The following is a 19,573-nucleotide window of genomic DNA, read 5'->3' on the forward strand; positions in this document are numbered from 1 at the left end:
GAAAGAGACAAAAGGTTTCATAGCACCAAGTAATGCCACACAGTGGTTCAGGGCAGTAAGGAAGCGCCAGCTCCCATCGGAACTGCAGGGGGAATTTCTCTGGGATGCGGCCAGGCACCGCGGTTGCTGTTCTCTACCTCTGCCCATAAAGAAAAATGACGTCTCCTGACTGCGAGCAGCCAAGGCAGGTTTGGGGTAGCTCATTCGCAGCACAACCTCCCACGCAGAACACCAAGGCCAAGGGGGGATAAGCACCACGTGTGGGATCACAGATGCCATCAGCTGCCGTTTCTGGGGTCCCTTCAAAGTGACATAACCACCAGGCACCTACACAGATACCAGTGGGTTAAGCCACCCCCTAGAAGAGTTGTCACCCGCTCAGGGCTTTCAAGCAGCAGTTCCCAGGCACCGGAGCTCACACCAAGGCCTCTCCTGCAGTTGGGACAGCTACTCCAGGCTCCCCATTCCTCCTGACCAGATCCAGTAGGGGGATGTGTCAATGCTCTGTCACTGCATCCTGATGAACCTCAACCGTTCAAATCCAACAGCCAGCATCCAGCAGCACATGCTCAGGAAGAAACTGGGAGCCTCAGCTGCTTCAGCCCAGCCCAAGGGGACAATGACAGGCCTAGACCATGACTGGAGAGTTTTCTTGGTCATGGACATGGTTCTCCCTGCTACCATCCCCCAAAAAAGCTGAGCCTACTTCAGGCTGGATAAGGCAGCCCAGCCTGATCCCCTTCGCAGGGTGGGCCCTATAGCGGCGAGGAAGACAAGGAAAATGGGAGAGGTGGGCAAGAGGGGCCCCCCCTACAGAGCAGCCAACTGACTTTACAGAGGAGCAGCTGCCACCGAGACCCTGGGAACCATCTTGCATGGGTAACCATGTGTACTTTGATGCCAGCGTGACAATTGAGCATGAAGAGAAGCGGTGGCTGCAGGACCTTCCCTCTCCTCTCTCCTCCGTTCCTTCCCCTCCTCAGCAGGTCCCCTCCCATTAGCCACTGTCTCTGCACAGGCAAGGTGACACCCTGCTGGCCACTGAAGCTGATCAGTTGCACAGTGGGGACAGTTGTCAGGAAAGTAGCAGCAAGACCACCCCGTTGGTGTTTCTCCAGAGGAGCACTTCAGGTCTCTTGCTTCTTGGGCTTCTGTAGCAAGAGTCCTCCTGCTTGCCTACAGACGCCCAGCGAGAGCTCTGACCTCCGCTGCTGAGAAACACCACCGCAGTGAGTGGGGAACAGTTGGCTCCAGTCCTTCCGTGCAGTGCTGAGGCAGGGAGCTGGGGACAATCCCTGACTGCTGTCAGCAGGTACTCGTTGCTGGTGGCTTGTGTACCCCTCCCGGCCCCAGGGAGGCAAGGAGACAACCACCTGACTGACGAGCGGGTCAGGTTCCCCACATCTCCAATGCTACCTGAGCTGAAGGTGGCTGAACCAGGTGCTGACAGCACAGTCCACACGCATCACCAGGGAGATCCCCAGCAGGAGGCAGATGCTGCTCACCACGAAGCCCAGCGACTCAAAGAGGAACCTGCAGGCACAACAGAGGCAGTGAGGATACCACAGCCAGCATGCCTACAAAGACAGACTGCTGCCCTCACTCCCAGCAGACTGACTTCCCTGACAGCGAGAGGCTGGTAGCACCCCAGATCCTAAAACCTGAATTACATTCCCTCCCTAGCAGTTGCTGCCTGCAACCTGGAAGCCAAGCATGCCTCTGGTTTAGAGGCCGTTCAGGACATCACCCAGGTGGGATTTTGAATCCCTCAGAGGCCGAGGCCACCCCACACTCCTACTAGCCCAAAGGTTTGCTAGTTGAGCATTTCTGGGTATACCATTTCTGGTGTCCTCACCTTTGGCTCTCTGCCCTGAATATTCTTATCTTCCAGGTGGCATTGTAGGTCCTTGGAAATCAAGGTAAGGAGAAGTTTCTAGGCTCTAGCTCAACTCCAGCTTCTGAACTTGAAGCAGAAATTAGTTAAGGACAGTCCTACAGCCTCTGCTAGGTTAAGATGTCAGAAAGTTTATCACAGAGTCTCTTCCAACATTACTGTCTATGAACTCTAGTCAAGGTGTCAGGGATATGAGCCCTAACCCAGCATCAGAGCAACTCCTGGGACTTACTTTGGGGCAAAGACCTTCCAGACCATGAGGTGCCTCCTGAGGATCATAGCTGCACAAACACAGGCCAGAAGCTGTGGGGGAGATCAGGAAAAACAAGTTACAAGTGACTCTGGAGAGACCTCCTGGGCATGAGGTTCACATCTGAAGGTGGTACTAGAGGAGGGGTAATAGCTTCAAACTGGAAGAGGGGAGATTTAGATTAGATATTAGGAAGAAGTTCTTTACTGTGATGGTGGTGAGACACTGAAGCAGGTTGCCCAGGGAAGTTGTGGATGCCCCATCCCTGGAGGTGTTCAAGGCCAGGCTGGATGGGGCTTTGAGCAACCTGGTCTAGTGGGAGGTGTCCCTGCACATAGCAGGGAGGTTGGAACTTGATGATCTAAGGTCCCTTCCAGCCCAAACCATTTTATGATTCTACTGAACTGCACACACCTGAGAGGCTGGTACAGCGCTCACCAGAAATAAGCATGCCAAAGAGGATCCCCTTCCATCGTGTCCTCCAGTCGGGGAACACAAGCAGCCTGGGATACACACGGGCCCTCCTGGGGCCAATCTGGAACAGCACAAGGGAGGGCTCAAACTGTGACTAACCTGACCTTATACCTCACTGAGAGAGGCACCCCTGCTCTCCTGCAGCAGGGCCTGCCTCTCCCTTGCACTGTCTCTGGTCTGACCACACAGGAGAATGATTTGAAGGGCTAAACCCCAGAAAGCTGTATGCTTCTTCCACAGGATTAGGTTTCTACATCAGCACAGCACAGGATCAGACAGAAACTAGAGCTGGTGCAAAATAGATAGGCATGGCTGGGAAGAGGGGGAGCAGGATTACAGCCCCGCAGTTTCTGAACAGACGCTCCCATTCTGGGCAGATGGGTATGAAAAGCACCCTAACCCATACTGCGCCTTCCATGCCGGAGCCCTTCCCAAAGCACAGAGTAAATGGCATGGCTGAGAAGAGGACCTGTGCAACTGCTCTTCCACCTGCAACCAGAGATATCACCCCTGGGCCTGTCTGTGCTCTGGCTGACCCCTTTCTCTCATCAGAGCGCCCCAAGGTTCTCGCAGCACACCGATTTCCTCTTAGACAGCCTTCCCCACAGCCATCCCACCTCCCTCTGTACCTGTGTCCCAAGGACAAAGAGGTACTTCAGCCCCAGCTGCAGCAGAGCAGTGGAGAACTTCTCCGGGGACTCCCGCAGCCTCATCTCCATCATGTGCTCCTCCACCTCCTGCAGCTCCTCCCGGGTCTCCTTCTTGGGCTTCCTCTTCTGCGAGCTGGGCATCTCACACACAAAGGGCCAAAGCAGGAGCAGAGGGCAGCCAACTACCTCGAGGACAAAGGCACATGAAGTTACTGGAGCCCATGAGGTGAGGAGCAGTCTAGGCTCTGCCATCATGCCCTGGACGTGCAGGAAGCATATACCCCAGCTCCAGTTTGCTGGTCAGGCACAACTGCATGGAGGCTGCAGGCCACGGGCAGCTCTGTGGCCCCACAAGGGGACAGCGATGACGCTGTTGTTCAGCTGGTGCTGGAGCCTTCATCGCCTCGTGCTCAGCCTGCAGGCCTCCAGACAAGGCAAAGCAGTGAGCCATGTCTGCTCAGGCTCAACAGCCCAGGAAGAAACTGATTTACCTGCAAAGAGGATATGGGAGGCAAAGGTGTTGGCGCCCACCAGGACAGCAGGCAGGAGGTTCGTGCTGTGGTCAAAGTGGAAGCCCACAAAGGCTGCATTCCAGTGGATCGCCGGGAAGATGGGCTGGTGGCCTGTGGAATAGAAGAACTGGGAAGCAGCAAGTAGCCAGGAGATGACTGCATACCAGGGCACCGAAAAAGGCTCTGAGAGACAAAAAAATTAAAGAAAAAGAGAGAGAGATGGATCAGCATCAAGGCACAAGACAGATACACGATCAAAAAAAGCCTATTGACTTTTCTTCCAGGTTCCCCTTCCACACTCTCTCTTTTGAGAGACAGAAACCAGTCAGGGTCCCAGCACAGATACAGTGAGGGGCCAGGCTTTCCCTCTGCTGCCCATCCTGCTACTGGACTCTCTCAGCAGCAGTGGGGTTTGGTGGTTGCTCATACCCTGGGGAGAAAGAATGAGTGTATAGACCCCTTGCCCCAGCACAAGGGACGACTCCTCCTTCAATGTTACATCCTTGCTGCATGCATCTCTCTTCTACTAAGGGATGTAAGCAGCTCTAAAAAAGCCCGAAGGATTCCTTGAGGATCAGTGCACTGCCACTCCCCAAGAGCAGAGACTGGGCTCTGCTTCTCCCACTGGAAATAAGACAAGGTCACTGCAGATAAGGCCCAGATTACACATCCAGAGGATGCTCTACTGAGCCCTAACTCACCAGCGTCTCCAGCAAGGCCTCTAGCACGCGTGTGGATGTGCAGCAGCACGAAGGCCTCCAGGAAGAGGAGAAGGAAGGCGAGACTCAGCCGCTCGCTGTGCAGGAGCATCAAGAGGAAGCCCAGCAGGGTGAGTGCTATGACCAGGGCTGCCGAGTACACACTGCCCAGCCCATATGCTGCAACGGTGGCCTTGCAGCTGCCCCGCTCCAGGCGGCTCTTCTGAGACTCCTGCATCCTCTTGTAGATCTGAGGGATGACCTGGAGGAAGTCGACTTCAGAGCTGGGAACCCCCAGGTAGGGAGTGACAATGGATCCTGCCGGCTCCCGCGTGTCCTTTGCGAACACCGTCATGGGGTTGCACAGCAGAAGCAGCAGCCCGACGGATGCTAGTCCGTAGACAGCCCACGGAAAGGCAACCACTGCCACCTGCACCAGCTCCTGCAGCTTGCCGAGAGAGTCGTCAGCGCTGGAGGCAACAGCCCAGTAGCAGGCGATGCAGAGGACCACCAGTGGGAAACCCCAGCGCACGAAGAGCACGAGGGGGTCCGAGCTGTTCAGGTTGCCATAGTGTCGCAGCCAGCTCCGCACTGCGTAGACCAGCCCAGCCAGCAAGGCCACGCACAGGAGGTAGAAGAGGTTCTTGGCCCGCGTGTTTCTCAGGCTGGCAAGGGGGGAGAGGAAAAGAGAGGGCCGGCACTGAGGGATTTCTTCACGGCACTGGTGGAAGAAACCGGAGAGGCGCACGCAGACCAGGAGCACGGCCACAAGGCACAGAAGGTACCAGATCTCTCTTCTGTAAGAAGAAAAGCCAAGGAGCTGCTGCTTGGGGCCTTCTGGCACAGTCAGGCGACCGTCCCAGTGGAGCTTCCCTACCAGCAACATCACCAGAGAGGCCAGCAGGAACGGGGCCACCCGGGCCTCGGCCACGACAAAGCTATCGGAGAACATAGCTCCGCAGCGGAAGAGCAGAATGCTCATGGGGAAGGCCAGCCCCAGCCACGCTTGCAACCTCTGCCTCAGGCCAACACTGGCCAAAGGTGGCTGACTGCCCACCAAACGGGTTTGCTTGGGATGCCGGCCCCACCAGTGCCAGAAAAAACCCAGCTGAGAAGCTGCAGCTGCCCATGACGACACCAGGAGGAGATCCAGCCCCTCCTGGGTGAACGCACGGGCCAGCCCGAGCAGAACAGCCACCGCGAGGCCCCAAAGCAGTGGGTACAGGAGGCAGCTGCGATAGAAAGAGTCCGATGCTGCAGCCAGCTCTGAGGCCACGTAGCAGAGCAAGCAGGAAGCAGCAATGAGGGTGCAGCCCCCCACCATTCGCAGGGGATGGAAGCGGGCCCAGGACTGGGTGCACACAGCCCGTGCCTCCCGCAGGTAGAGCCGGAAGCGACCGATGAGGCTTCCCAGTCTGGACTCCAGCTCTGGAGGCACCAGTGTCGCTCCCTGCACCTGGGCCAAGAGCTGAGTGTGCTCCTCCACGGCGCTGGAGAAGAGCTCCTGCAGGCGCTGGAGCTGCTCTGCTGGCAGGTCCTGAGCCACCTGCGAGTATGAGTGCAGGAAGCGGTCCACCTACGGGAGAGGGGATACAGGGTCAGACAGTGGCACTGGGACCACCGGGAACGGGATTCACTGCCTCACACAGCCCCTTCAGAATGGAAACAGCCCCAATTCTGCCAGCCCCGTCCGGGACAGGGTTATCCCCAGCCACATCACCATCCAGGATATGATGACTAGGAAACACAATTTCTCTGCCAAAGCGACATCCCTCTCAAGTGATATATCCATCCCAACAGCTACACTGCCTACTCTCAGCTCTTCACCTGCAGGTGCACCTCTGGTAACGCTGTGCATCACCGAGGGCTTTTATGCAGAAACTTTGGTAACAATAAGGCGAACTTCCCCCACAACTTTGAGTCACTAGCAGTTATTAATCCGCACCTGATGTCAAAGCGACAGCGTTTGTCTGAGGACAGCCGTCAAATTAAAGAGCTTATAGCGGATCACATCAAACTGCTCCTTCTTCTTCGATACAGGCACATTAACCCACTGTACCATAGGCTAAGGAGAGCGTAGGAGGACAGGAACAGAGGCAGCTATGACGTCAAAGTCATAAAAAAGAGTCTTACCAGGGCATTACCCAGGGCAGAACAACTGTACAAACATCCAGCTGCTCAGCAGCGTAGATCTGCTCAAGCCCTGAAACACACCAATACTTTACAACACGCTTTCCAGTCGCCTCAGAGCACAGGCAGAATCAGCCTGTCCCTGCCCATGAATGGCAAACACAGGCACCAGCTCTCTCGCAGGCCTGCACGACCTCCCTGGTATGCAAAAGCTTCTTCAAAACCAACGTGATCTGAGCCAGAAACCTCCTCAGACAAATGGGTGGAAATATTTAAACAGGCAGGACTGAATAACGCTAATTCCTAACAGATAATCATCGATATCCTCAGTGACTAATGGACAGTACTGTACACTATCATCTTTAAATGACAAAGCACTCTGGTGCTCTGTGAATACAGAGCAGAGAGGCTGAACATTTCTGTCTTCCCATCAGCAACTGTGTCCTCTCCAGCTCCTCACTGACTTGCACCAGTGCTGTGCAGCTGGCACACCAAGGAGCCAGATGGGGGCTGGAGGAGTTATTTGTGTGCTCCTGGCAATCCAGGGGACCCTCAAAGCCTGGGTGGCATTTAGCTGAGACACATGCCTTGCAACGCATCCAGCAAATCTGGTTCTGTACCATGCCCAGAGCCGCAATAGATGGCCTTCACACCCTCCATAGAGGCTCTGGCTTACCCTGGTGCATGGGCTGCTCCATTGCCTGGGCTTCTTTTATATCTGGTATGATCACTCTCATTCAAATTTTGTCATTCAGCTCTTGGGGACCTGTATTTGGTTGTGCTTGGTGTAAACTGTTCCTTCTCTATCCCACTCTACTGTCACCTGTTACACGGTGATTCTTTTATTTAGCTCTTTGCCACAGTTTTCCTTCTGCCATTAATCTAGAATAGCTTTTCAGCTAACATCGTTTCTCCTCCAAAACTGAAGCAGCATTGAAACATCCATTTGTACTCCTGAATCTCCATCAAGGAGACTTGCTCCTAGTCATCTTCAGCCTCGAGGAACCAAACAGCCTCCCCAGTTACCAAATCCACCTCTGACCGCCTGGGACAAACCCTCATCCTGAAGCAAATGCCACCTTTTCAGCCAGTAATATCTTCACCACAGCACTCGCCACCAAGCACTAAACAGGTATCTCCCACTTCTCTTTTGAGAAAACGGTGCTGCCTTTTACTGGAGCAAATGCTGCAAGGAGGTAACTCTTCAAAATAGAAAACAACACCATGTCACTGCCCCATCTTCACCAAGCAGAAGAGGTTTGTGCTTAAAACACCATTTCTTCTCCTCTCTGGCTCAACGGGGAGGCCTACCATAGGCCGTACCTGCTTGGCGTTGATGTGATAGACCGAGAGCTGCTGCAAGGCTGCAGACACAGCGTCGCCGTCCCCGGAGAACAGCTCAGCCATCACCTCCCCGATGTTACTGTAGGGGATGGGCACACCCAGCAGCAGGGCCACCGTGGGCACCAGGTTCACCTGGGGAACGGCCTCAGGCTCCTGGAGAGACAGGGGAGGAATCAGAAATTCAGAAAGAACAGAGCAACACAGATTTTCAGTCGGGCTAGAGGATAGTGGGGAGGTCATCCCTGCTCAGAGAGGAATGTGGGGAAGCCGGGAGTGGGAAAACACAAGGGAAGGCAGAGGCACACCTCAGCTCCCCCTGAGCACCCTGTGGAGGGGAGAATCCCTGTCACGAGCTGCAGGTCCTTGGGTCTGGCCCTGGCTGTCTAATAGCTCACCTGGCCTTACTTAAACACCCCTCACAGCTGGAGGGGCCTCAACGCGCGTCCCACACATTTCAGTCACCTGCACCCTGTGCCAGCCTTCCCACTCTTCTCTTGAGAAAGGTGACAGACTCCCCACCCCTCTCAATCTAAACAGTCCCACTCGGTTGCAGTTTTCACCCCTGATGCCTCCCTAAGGCAGTGACACCTAAGGATCAGCTTCTTCTCACCTCTGGAGGGCCTGTGCCAAAGAGGGGTGTTTTGCTGTACACAAACAGCGCTGCATTCACTTCCTTCTCGCTGTCGCCACCATGGTCCCCGGTCTCTGTCATGCCATGGTCCCCAGCCACCAGAAGAAGGGTGTCATTCCCCAGGTGATCCACCAAGGACCTGTCACCAGGATGAGGAAGGTCAACCCCCACCTGGGCAGGGGCCCAAACAGCCCAGGTGGGAGAGGACATGTCCCCACCAAGCCTGTCTGCACCACCGAGATGAAAGCCACAGAAATATTTGAGCAAAACTAAGTGCTGATGCAGAGCTGTAACAACTGATCCATGGATGAGGGAAATGCATGCTTTAAAATCAAACTGAAAATTCAGAGCCCCGAGACAGAGTGTACTGATCTTGCTTAGGTCCCCAGTCAATGGTGGCTGATTCCTCAGTGCCTTCAGGGATCTTGACAAAACGCAATTCAGAAGGAAGGTTCCCAAAAGGAACACATTTCAGGCTGCTCCTAGTTGGGACTTGTCTATTGCATCATGTTGTGAGAGCAGTCTCCTACTTTTAAGGAAAAAAGAGGGGACTGGTCCCTAAATGATACAGTAAATATACTGCACTCTCAGATCTAGTAGGGCAAGTTACTCCTTCTAGCAGCAAAAATTAAAGCAGTCCTAAGAGTCAAAAGCCGCAGCATTCTGGTCTCAGGCACGGCTGTGTGATCAGGATTTCTGGATCCTGTTCTGCCCTCTGACACAAAGATGCAACTGACAGGCCTGAGCAGTAAATGCAGCATTCCCTAGCCAGGGTTCTCCAAGTGCTTCTCAAACATCAGCTGAACCTCAGTGTGACAATCTCAATTTTAAAGATGGAACAAGTGAGCCTCAGCTGTAATCCAGCTGCATCACCACCTTATGGTTCATTTCAGAAGCACATCTCCAAGACTTGAAGACAACCTTACCTCGGGGCAACCCCAAGCACAAACACAGGCTGGGCAGACAATGGATCGCTGAGGAAAAGGACTTGGGGGTGTTGGTGGATAAGAAGCTCAAAATGAGCCAGCAACATGCACTGGTAGCCCAGAAAGCCAACTGCATCCTGGGCTGCAGCAAAAGAAATGTGGCCAGTAGATTGAGGGAGGTGATTCTGCCCCTCTGCTCCGCTCTGGGGAGATCCCCCTGCAATGGTGTGTCCAGCTCTGGGGCTCCCAACAAGGACATGGACGTGTTAGAGTGAGTCCAGAGATGACCAGAGGGCTGGAGCATCTCTCCTATGAAGACAAACTGAGAAAGGTGGGGCTGTTCAGCCACAAGAAGAGAAGGCTCCAGGAAGACCTTATAGCAGCCTTCTAGTACCTAAAGGGGGCCTACAGGAAAGATGGGGAAGGACTCTTTATCAGGGAGCTCAGTGATAGGACAAGGTGGAGCAGTTTTAAACTGAAAGAGGGCAAATTTAGATTACATCTTAGGAAGAAGTTCTTTACTGTGAGGGTGGTGAGGCACTGGAACAGGTTGCCCAGAGAAGCTGTGGATGCCCCATCCCTGGAAGTGTTCAAGACCAGGCTGGATGGGGCTTTGAGCAACCTGCTCTAGTGGAGGTGTCCCTGTCCATGGCAGGGGGGTTGGAACTCGATGATCTTTAAGGTCGTTTCCAACCCAAACCATTCTATGATTCTATATGATTCTACGAAACCAAACCTCTTGTGAACATGTGTCTATGCAACCAAGACTGCCCCATAGCTGGGGGTTTCAGCTGCTGCTGGCCAAAGCAGTTGTCCATGTTAGCAGCCACAGTAAGCATTCCCTCTTGCCCTCTGCATCTATAAATTCCCTAGGAAGACCCCACCAGTCTGGCTAAAAGTAGTAGTGAGCTGGCAGCCCCACATCGCTGCACTAATCACCTGAGCATCTCGTTCATCTGGGTGAGCTTCTTAGCCATTTCGGGATGGTCAGGTCCGTGCTTGTGCCCACAGTGGTCCACGCCAAGGAAGTGAGCAATCAACATGTCCCATTCACCACTGTCCACTGCAGAACAAGAGCAGTCTTATCACACACTAGCCTGGGATCCAGGCACAGGCTCTGCACCTGGATCCTCCTGCTACAGCCTTCTGGTCGCCTCTGGAAACTGCTGTTTCTTCCCCTCCTGCCACCGTCACCTCCAGCTCTCCGGCAGATCAATGCAGGTTTGAACGGAGACAACTCTTGGTCTGTGGGTGCCTGGGTGCAATGTCTCGGGGAGCTCAACACCCGGAAAGTGCCCACCATCCATGTTTTTTGTTCACCACCCCTCAGGAGGGAAACAGCCCAATGTCACCCAAGTCACCTTGAAATACCTTTAACTCAAACTGCCACAAACTGAGCTAACGAAAGGAGAATGCTCAGGAAAATAAGAACCCAGAACTCCAATCCTTCCGTGGAAACGTTTCAGGTCAGACTCATCAATGTGCCCCTCTGCATCCCACCCAGGACATGCGCCTGGCACACCAACGCTGTCCCTAGCTAGAAAGTTACCCCGGCCTCTGCCCTCTGCTTCAGGGCCTCGACACAGGAATACCAACATACTTGAGTTAAATGATGAACTGCAGCTCTCCCACAAGGCACAAGGACTTCGTCATGAAAAGCCACTGCACCCTTAGATTCGTATCAGATAAAGCAAAGAGCATTCCCCTCGGCCCCAGGACCTCAGGGAGGAGTTTGAAATCATCTAAAATTCACAAACCAACCTCACACTTCACCTTCTTCCCAAGACCAGTAGCAGTGCTGTGCCCTAGCCTCCCCGCGGGTTCCTGCACTCTTGTGTATTTCCGACAGCACTGTGTGCCTGCCCAGGCAGCCACGTACCAACAGTTAAGCTGCTCCTCCTGCTCCGCCCTGGCAGTGTATTTCTAGGACAGATATAGAAGTCTAACCTCGTTCCATCAAGCCACACTCTCTCCCAAAGAGAGGGAAGGTATTTACAGAAACAGTGTACGGGCCCCAAAAGTTGGCTTATCTGTGGAAATCCAACTATAGCACTGTCATCCTCCGGCAGCAGTGTGTGACTGCCCAGCGCCACTCCGTAACAGGAAAAAAATCTTCAGTCCTACCCCAAGCTTGCATAAGCATCCCCATAAAATGTAAAGGGTTATCCAGGCCCTGGGGAAAGAGCTGCTTACCTGTTGGATAGAGATGCTGCAGAATCCCATCATCCACAGTGTGAAGATCCTTCACGTTAAAAGAAGGGAAGAAATACGAGCGGAAAAACTTCTTTGGGAAGAGTCCTTCCCAAGTGTCATCACCCATGAAGACCACTCTCCTTCCTGAGTCAGCAAGAAGGGAATTAGTGAGAGCAGGGAGCCCACCCAGTCGTGCTGTTACCCACATTAGTGCAAAGAGCCTGGGCAGATCCAGATCAGGGTCTGGAGCACCAGCTCATCTCCAACCCACACTCAAAAGCAACCTAAAATTAAAATGACCACGTGGCTGCAAATGAGTTGGAATACAGGGAGTGACCGGCCCTGTTTCTAAGCCTACACGTGCCCTCCACACCACATCTACCTGGACAACCTCACAACTTATTGCTGATCTCTGACACGTCACCCCAGCAGAAGGACCCATGGGCTGAGCCGGCCAGGAAGCAAGCAGGTACCCTCCCACACTACTGCAGCATTTAGCAAGGCGCAGCATGAAGGTGACAAACCTTCGCCCAAGGACCACAACCCCACTGTAAAACACGAGGAGGAAGACGGCTACTGACAGGGGCTGAGTAGAAGCCGTGCGTCCTGGGCTTCGGCTTTAAACATAACAGTGGTGGGGTTTCATATGCACAAAAGAGAAAGCAAAAGCACTGAGGCTTCCCACTGCCCTTGCTCTGCCTGCCTTGCCTGCCACCGGTCAGTCCTCTTTGTGTTTCCACAGAGCCTCTCCAGCCTGGGAGTAGGAACTATTTCCCCCAAAGCTGCTGCCCTGGAACAGGATCTACCAGAGTTTTTTTGCCTCAGATAATTTACTGCTTTTGACCACCTTGCTCCCGCATAGAGGGGAGCGGACAACCCTGCCACGTTGCCTCATCCCACACACCGATATTTGTGCCACGCTGAGCCCAGGAAGGAAATCTCTCTGGTTAACACAAGAGTGCATCTTGTCCCCTTCTCTCTACTCCATCATCCCACCCTAACAAACCCTTTCCAGCTGCACTAAACACACCCGAGCAGCACCCAGCTACACAGAAAATGTGATGAGGTTGCTGCCTAACTGCCACAGGCAGCTGCTGCCTGAGTGGCAACTCCACAGCACACCTGGCACCAGCTCCTCCCTCGTCATGGGTCTCACCTGAATGCAAACATGACACAACCGACTGCCCTTGGCTTCGTGTGGCCATTCCTGGTAGTGACCTTGGGACAGTCACCATCACAGCCACCTTCACCTGCTTTCTCGTCATCTTTGAAGGTGATGAAGATGAACCATGGTCCCAGCTACTTCTTATTCCCAGTACAAGATAAAGAAACCCTACACAATAGCTCTGCCTGGGACAACTATCATCTGAGTATGGCAAAAGAATTAGCTGACAGGGTAGAGGTTTGGTAAGCAGCTCCCTTCCCAGGAAGAGAATAAAGGTCCTGTGTGCGTGCTCACCAGTGGTTTCCACACGCCCTGCTCCACATGCACACTGCCCTCGCCCACCTACCGTTCTCCACCAGCTGGGCCAGCAGGTTGTCCTCCTGGATCGCGTAAGTGGCAAAGTTGCTGCCCACGTCGATGAAAGTGGGCAGCGAGCCGGTGGTGAGGCCCTTGATGCGCTGCATGGTGGCGGTGGGGGGATCAGCACGGAAGCGGTAGAGGCGGGCATGGCGGGGCTGGGAGGTTGCAAGGTGGTGCAGGAAGCCCAGTTTGTTCTCGTAGGGCAGCGGGCTGGCCTTGGCTGGGTTGAAGTGGGCAAACTCAAACCGGAGGGCATCGATGATGACCAGCACAGCCTTGGAAAAGCGCTGGGGTGCCCAACAGGAGCCCGGTGGGAGGCTCTGCCTCTGCCAGGGCGGGGGCAGGAGGGGGTCTGAGCAGGAACTGCTGCTGGGGAGCTCAATCCGGGTGAGCAGGAAACCGCTCATGAAGAGCCCGATTCCAGCGAAAAAGAGGAAGCAGACCCAGGCCAGGAAGAGCAGCACCGGCCACCGCTGCATCCTAGGGGGAAGCACAGGCAGGCTGAGACCCCCGGAGACCTCCCCCCCCGGGCCAGGTGTCCACCCCCGCCTCAGCCAGCACCCAGCCCTGCCCGATGACCTGCGCCCCGACTCCCCTCACACCCGCCCGGCCCCCTCGGCTCCCCTCACACCTCCAGCCCCCCGCCCCCCAACCCGACCCTTCTGCCCCCTCAGCACCCCCTTCCCGTCACCCCGTCCTGACCCCCCCCCCCCAGGCCCCTCTCGGACCCGCCCGCCCCCTTCCCCCCGGTCCCTCTCGGACACCCCCGTCCCCACCTGCGGCCACCGCGGCCCCGCCGGAAGCGCCCCGCCTGGCGCCGGCCGAGCAAGAGCGGCGTCGGGGGCGGGCGACAGCGCCCCCTGGCGGCCGGGAGGGGCGAAACACCCCCAGCGCGCACACACATCACACACACCACCAATTCCCCCCCCTCCCCCCCCCCACGCACATCGGCGGGGACGTTGCTTTAACTAATTCATTAATCGCCAGAGGGACACACATACACACGCACCCCCTTCTCATAACAGAGAACCCTCCGTTGTGCACCCCTGCGGCGGCTACCGGGAGAGCAAGGGGACAACGACGGAGAGTTCAGGTCCCCGGTGAGGGATCTCCTCTGGGGAGAGGGATCCTGAGGATCCCCAGGGAGATCCCCCTCGGGAAAATTATTATCTCCCCGGGACAGGGGTTCCCCAGCTTCTCTTGCGGATCACTGCACGTCTGTGGGAGCTCCCAGCAGCAGCCCTCTTGGGAAGGATGCCCCCCCCTCCTTCAGCGGCAGGGGGCAGAGGTCGGGCTCTCGAGGGCGAGGGGACAGGCCGCAGCAGCACCGCTACCATTTATTACATGATTTAAATTCAAATACAAAATAAGGACGAAGGGAAGAGCATCTGACCGAGGAGAGCAGCAGGACAGGACTGCCGGGGTGCAGGAACCCACCCCCAGCCCCGCTAGCTGGAGCTGGTCTCTTCTGCCTTCAGCATCTCCACGGGGGGCGGCTGGGGGTCCTCACGGGCTGGGGGCACCTCCTCCTGGGTCTTCACAGCTTGGGGCTTGGTCAGCGTGGAGTAGATCCCCAGGGCCTGGAGGGAAGGAGAGAGCCATGGGGGAGGAGAAGAGAAGGTCGGGCCCCTCCAGGTGGCCCCTGTCACCTCCTGCGGGCAAGAGAGGGGGTCTCTCTGGCCACACTGACCTGTGCCACCATGCTGGTGACATCGCCGGCGTTGGCGGGCAGGAGGAGGGTGTTGGAATCTTTGGCAAGCTTGGAGAAGGCGCTCACATACTGCTCTGCCACAGAGAGTGAGGCGGCGGCGCTGCCGTGCTGAGGGGGAGAGGGAGGAGGCTCAGCAGCCAGACAGGTACCACCGAGACCCCCTCCCTGCCCCCCTTCCCCAGCCCCCAAGACAGCCAAATTCCTTGCTCGCTGCTGCAGAAGACACCAGGGGAGTGTCCAAGAGAGAGCCAGGTGACATCTAGGCTGTGGTGTCACCTCTCCCAGCGCCAGCGCCAAAGCGGTGGCTGCCCCACGGCTCACCTGCTGTGCCAGAGCGGCTGCCAGGAGCTGAATCGCCTCCGCCTTGGCCCTGGCCTTCACCAGCACGGCGTTGGCTTCTCCTGCAACCAACCACAGCAGGAGACACATCAGAACCACCATGAAGAGCTTGCAAGGAGCCTATCGGACTCCCCGGGCTGCGGAGCAGCAAGACGAGCTGGAGCTCAGCCTGAGGGACCCAGCAGGGAAGGACCAGCGTGGCTGAGGAAGCCTGGCCCACAGACAGGGATGTGGTCCCTCCCCAGGACCACCACCCTGGGTGGTGGCAGAGGGCTACCGATCCCCCAGGCCCCCAGATGTTCTAGCCCAAGGCACTACCAGCAGCTTTGTTGATTTGTTCAGCTTTCTCAGCTTCCGACGCCAGGATCTGGGCCTGCTTCTGCCCCTCAGCCACGTTGATAGCCGACTCCCGCGTCCCCTCCGACTCCAGCACCATCGCCCGCTTCCGTCGCTCTGCCTCCACCTGCAGACACAGGTCAGGTTCCAGCCAGCCACCGCCACGCTGGGGAACTCCCAAGCCACAGGGCAGGCGCAGCGAGGACACGCTCCTGTGTGTCTTGGGCCCTGGTGAGGGCTGGTTCTGCTCCTCACGCTGCTCAGCCCTCTGCAGCCCGGTCCACACCAAACCGGACAGCCGCTTCCCCCCTCCTCTCCTTCCATCCTGGAGATCTGGAGCCCGAGTCTTCTCAAGGGAAGACCCTCAGCTCTGGGATTTGCTCCCTACAGAGCCTTAAAGAGAGCTGTCAGGGCTTGCGTGTATCAGGTAGGGGCCACCACTGCCGAAATAAGGATGGGAATTATTGATTCAAGAGCTGTACGCTGGCAGCCAAAGTGCCAACAGGTTTCCCTCGCCACAAGAGGGACCAGCGCTGCCAGCTCTGGACAGAGAACAACCGTTCTGTGTGGAAGGGGAGACTTCCCTCTTGCTCCAGACGGCCCTGCCAAGGAACCGCACCTGCATCTGCATGGACTCCTTCACGCGCGGGGGCACGTGGATGTCCTTGATCTCGTAGCGCAGGCAGCGGATGCCCCAGTAGTCGGAGGCCTGGTTGATGGCATCCACAATGTTGGCATTGAGGGACTCCCGCTCCTGGGAGGCACAAAAGAAATGGCAAACAGCCAAGAAGAGGGGCTTTAGCAGGAGACAGGGGTCATGAGGGAGACAGACACACCCCCTCATGGGCCAAGGTCAGCCAAAACAAAATAAAATAACCAAAACAAGACCCATCTCCAAGGATTCACTTAAAGGTCAACTGAAGCTGATGCCAGAAGCCCTCTAAGCAGAGGATGTTTTGCTGCTCCACCTCCCCAGCTCACCCGGAACACTCTGTCGAGGGAGAGCTTGCCAAGTTCAGATCTCATGGTGGTCTGGGCCAGCTGGGTCACCGCATACTCAGGATCTTCCACCCCATAGCTGGCCTGGAGAGCAGAAGCAAAAAACAGAATGTCAACGGCAGTGCCAAGAGGAAAGGCAGGAGAAGGCAGGGTTTGACCCGGGGCGAGTGTCGGCACAGTGGGGACGGTACCTTGTAGGGGTCCATCACCCGCAGGTAGAGCACACCATCAATCTGCAGGGTGACGTTATCTGCCAGGAGAGAACAAGACGTCCTGAAGCAGCAAAGACAAAACATGGTGACTCCCTCTCCCCCCCGACAGAACTGGCCGAGCTGGGCAGGGTCACCCCTTCCCCTCCTGGTGCCCACAGCGTGGCACAGAAGAGGGATTGGCTGAAATGGATCCCCTTATCTAAAAGGCTTTGTAAACAAGACCTTGGCGTTCCCTAGAAAACACTATATTTTGACGTCTTAATATGCAAGCCTCAGCTCTCCAGATCAAAACATTTCATACTGTAGTTATCTTTAAATCTTTATTTATGAAGGGGAAAAAAAACCCCAAACATGAAAAAAACCCAAAACCAAAAAAGCTTAATACTAGAATTTTAAAAGAGTCATCTGTTAACCTTATTCGAAATGTTTTTTAGAGCAACACAGAGATTTTTTTGTGGTTCAACATAGGAAAACATCTGAAAAATGGATTCCTGCCTAGGTGCAATGCAGCAAGAAGGGGCAGCCGCAGCTCCAAGAGGGCAGACGGGACCTCCTGGGGTTCTCCCCCTCACAGAGCCAGGAGCATGGCCAAGCCCGGGTTCCCAGGGACACGGCTGAGTGCAGGAGATGGGGACATCTCCACTCCTCTCACTCTGTCCCTTCCTCACCTCGGCTACAACAGAAGGAAAGGGGGCAGGACGCAGAAGCTGTTCCTTACCTAGGGTGACAGCTGACTGCTCCGGGACGTTAATAACGATTTCTTTGAGACTCTGCACATAACGAATCCGATCCAGGAGAGGGATGAGGAAGTTCAAACCCTGGGAAAACAGCAGGATTAGGTGGCCGAGCCCTCAGAGCTCTCTGGGTTTTCTCCCCCAGAGAGCTCAGCCAGACTAGAGAGGGCTGTGCATACAGATGCGCAGGCAGAGGAAACATGCTTTACACATGGGGAGAAATTTAAATTTTTCAGTTCTTTTAACACTCGACCAAACAAAATTAAGTCTACAGGCAGTCAAAAATCTGGAAGAATAAGCACACCATCCGCCAAATCCTCGCGGAAAGGACGCGCCTTGCTACAGCTTTAGGAACCTGCTGAATCCAGAAGGGGAGAAAAGCAGCTCCTTACAGGCTCGAGGATTCGGTGGAACTTGCCCATCCTCTCCACCACCCAAGCCTCCTGCTGCGGCACAAAGAGCACCCCAATATTCACGGGCAGGCCAGAGCTCAAGCGGCACGGTGCCGGGGCCAGCCACGCTGAACGCTTCAGCTGCTGGGAGCGCTGGAGAAAGGAAAAGGAAGAGAATGGAAACTGGCTGATGCCACCTCAGAGCCCAGCACCATCCCTGCTCTCCCATCTGGGATCACTCCTCATAGCCCTGATACACCAGGGCAGGAAACAGCACTGGAACCCTGGAGAAGCCCATGCCATGAGGGACACGGGCTGTGCCCCAAGGGCCAGCGCGAGTGTCAGGGCTTTCCCCTCAAGTGTAGGAGGGGGCCACCCCCGTGCTGGAGCTTTCTCTTTGTCTCCCCTTCCCTCACATCCCCAGTGTAGAAGAGGAATAAAGCCTCCCTGACACCGTAAGGCAAAAGAAGGGGTGTGTGTCGGGGGTTTCTTCTGCCCCACTCAGCCCCCTGTAACCTGGTCAGACCCCTTCCTCCCACCCCTCTCCCTCACCTCCATCCCAGGCCACCCCACCATCGACAGCCTGTCCCTCCCCATCTACGGCTGCACTCTACCCCCTCTCCCCACCAAGGATCTGTTTCTCCTCAGCCCCTCAACTCCCACAGCTCCCCCTCACTCCCTTCCGCACCTGGCTCCCCCGACCTTCCTCACTAACCCTCCCCACACCGCAACCCACCGCTCAGGCCTCCACATCCCCCACGTCCATTCCTCCTGCAACCCCTTCCCCCCCAACCCCCATCTCCCCGACCCATTTCCCCCCCGTTCACTTCACCGCTTCCCACTTTCCGTTTCTCCCGGTACCCCAACACCCCTCAAACCTCTTCTGCACACCCTCCGCACCCCCCTGTCTCTGTCCTTGCCCAGGTCCCCCAAACCCGACCCCCCACGACCCCAGCCCCGCTCCCCCAGCCCGGATCCCCCCGGCCTCCTCAGCACCCTCAACCCCGGTGTCCCCCCCAGCCCGGTCCTCCTCATTCCCCGCCCGGTCCCCGAGGCCTCCCCTCACCCTACCTGCAGCAGGCCCAGGCCGGGCAGGGCCCGGCTCCCCGCCCGCGCCAGCATCGCTCCGCCGCCCGCCCGGCTCTCCCGCCGACCCGGAAGAACTACTCCCTCGGTGGGTCCCGCCCCTTCCGTGTACCCCGCCCCGCGCGCCTCACGGCCCCTCCCGCCGCGGGGGGCGCAGCTTCTTGGTTCCGCCGCCCCTCGGTTCCACCCTTGTGTCGTCCCCCCCCCTCCCCATTCCTCCCCCACCTCCCCCCCCCCCCCGCCAACCCAGCAGCCGTGGAGAGCGGGTGCGGTTTCCAAACAGGCGTTTATTTAAATTAGAAACAGAACACGAAAAGTACCGGTACAGCCCCCACCCCCCCACCCGGCCCGGCTGGGACGCAGCGAGCGGGGCTGAGGGGCGAGCAGGCCCCGGTGTGTGGGGGGTGAGCGGGACCTCTCCACGGCACCCCCCAAATCCCCTCGTGGAGGCCCAAGCCCGACAGCCGTGTGATGGCCCCTACTGCTTCTGCCCTTCCCCGGGACTCTGCCAGGGCTCCCTCCCTCCCTCCAGCCCCT

The 19,573-nt window shown here is 56.5% G+C and overlaps 2 protein-coding genes across 3 annotated transcripts; both read right to left on the bottom strand.

Annotated features, from left to right (window-relative positions):
• Positions 1-1,412: 1,412 nt before the first annotated feature.
• Positions 1,413-13,706, bottom strand: PIGO (phosphatidylinositol glycan anchor biosynthesis class O). Its single transcript, XM_074166211.1, has 10 exons — positions 13,214-13,706; positions 11,703-11,846; positions 10,449-10,572; positions 8,563-8,722; positions 7,932-8,105; positions 4,482-6,054; positions 3,760-3,963; positions 3,248-3,450; positions 2,127-2,197; positions 1,413-1,533 (listed from the first exon to the last, which is right to left on the bottom strand). Exons 1-10 carry the CDS (start codon positions 13,704-13,706, stop codon positions 1,413-1,415), a joined length of 3,267 nt encoding a protein of 1,088 aa, XP_074022312.1.
• Positions 13,707-14,532: 826 nt separating this feature from the next.
• Positions 14,533-19,095, bottom strand: STOML2 (stomatin like 2). Of its 2 annotated transcripts, none has more exons than XM_074166115.1 (10): positions 19,022-19,095; positions 17,863-18,103; positions 17,543-17,642; positions 16,804-16,862; positions 16,595-16,696; positions 16,233-16,367; positions 15,596-15,740; positions 15,260-15,339; positions 14,918-15,046; positions 14,533-14,807 (listed from the first exon to the last, which is right to left on the bottom strand). In XM_074166115.1, exons 2-10 carry the CDS (start codon positions 17,863-17,865, stop codon positions 14,676-14,678), a joined length of 885 nt encoding a protein of 294 aa, XP_074022216.1. In that variant the 5' UTR covers positions 17,866-18,103; positions 19,022-19,095; the 3' UTR covers positions 14,533-14,675. The 2 variants fall into 2 exon arrangements, with proteins under 2 accessions (XP_074022216.1, XP_074022214.1); XM_074166113.1 differs by having other exon boundaries at positions 17,951-18,103; positions 19,022-19,092.
• Between the last annotated feature and the right edge of the window lie 478 nt (positions 19,096-19,573).

Source organism: Numenius arquata, chromosome Z (assembly GCF_964106895.1).
Source record: "Numenius arquata chromosome Z, bNumArq3.hap1.1, whole genome shotgun sequence".
Lineage (NCBI taxonomy): Eukaryota > Metazoa > Chordata > Aves > Charadriiformes > Scolopacidae > Numenius > Numenius arquata.

Bases quoted from the DNA above. Each gene is read 5' to 3' on its own strand.
- PIGO (XM_074166211.1), bottom strand. From the start codon at position 13,706: ATGCAGCGGTGGCCGGTGCTGCTCTTCCTGGCCTGGGTCTGCTTCCTC. The intron at 11,847-13,213 runs GTAGGTGGGCGA...TTGCTGACTCAG, and splicing joins GGCCCAGCTGGTGGAGAACG to GAAGGAGAGTGGTCTTCATG. The intron at 6,055-7,931 runs GTACGGCCTATG...CCTCTCCCGTAG, and splicing joins ATCACATCAACGCCAAGCAG to GTGGACCGCTTCCTGCACTC.
- STOML2 (XM_074166113.1), bottom strand. From the start codon at position 19,072: ATGCTGGCGCGGGCGGGGAGCCGGGCCCTGCCCGGCCTGGGCCTGCTG. The intron at 18,104-19,021 runs GTAGGGTGAGGG...TCCTTTCTCCAG, and splicing joins CCGGCCTGGGCCTGCTGCAG to CGCTCCCAGCAGCTGAAGCG. The intron at 14,808-14,917 runs GTCAGTGTGGCC...CCTTCCCTCCAG, and splicing joins TCACCAGCATGGTGGCACAG to GCCCTGGGGATCTACTCCAC.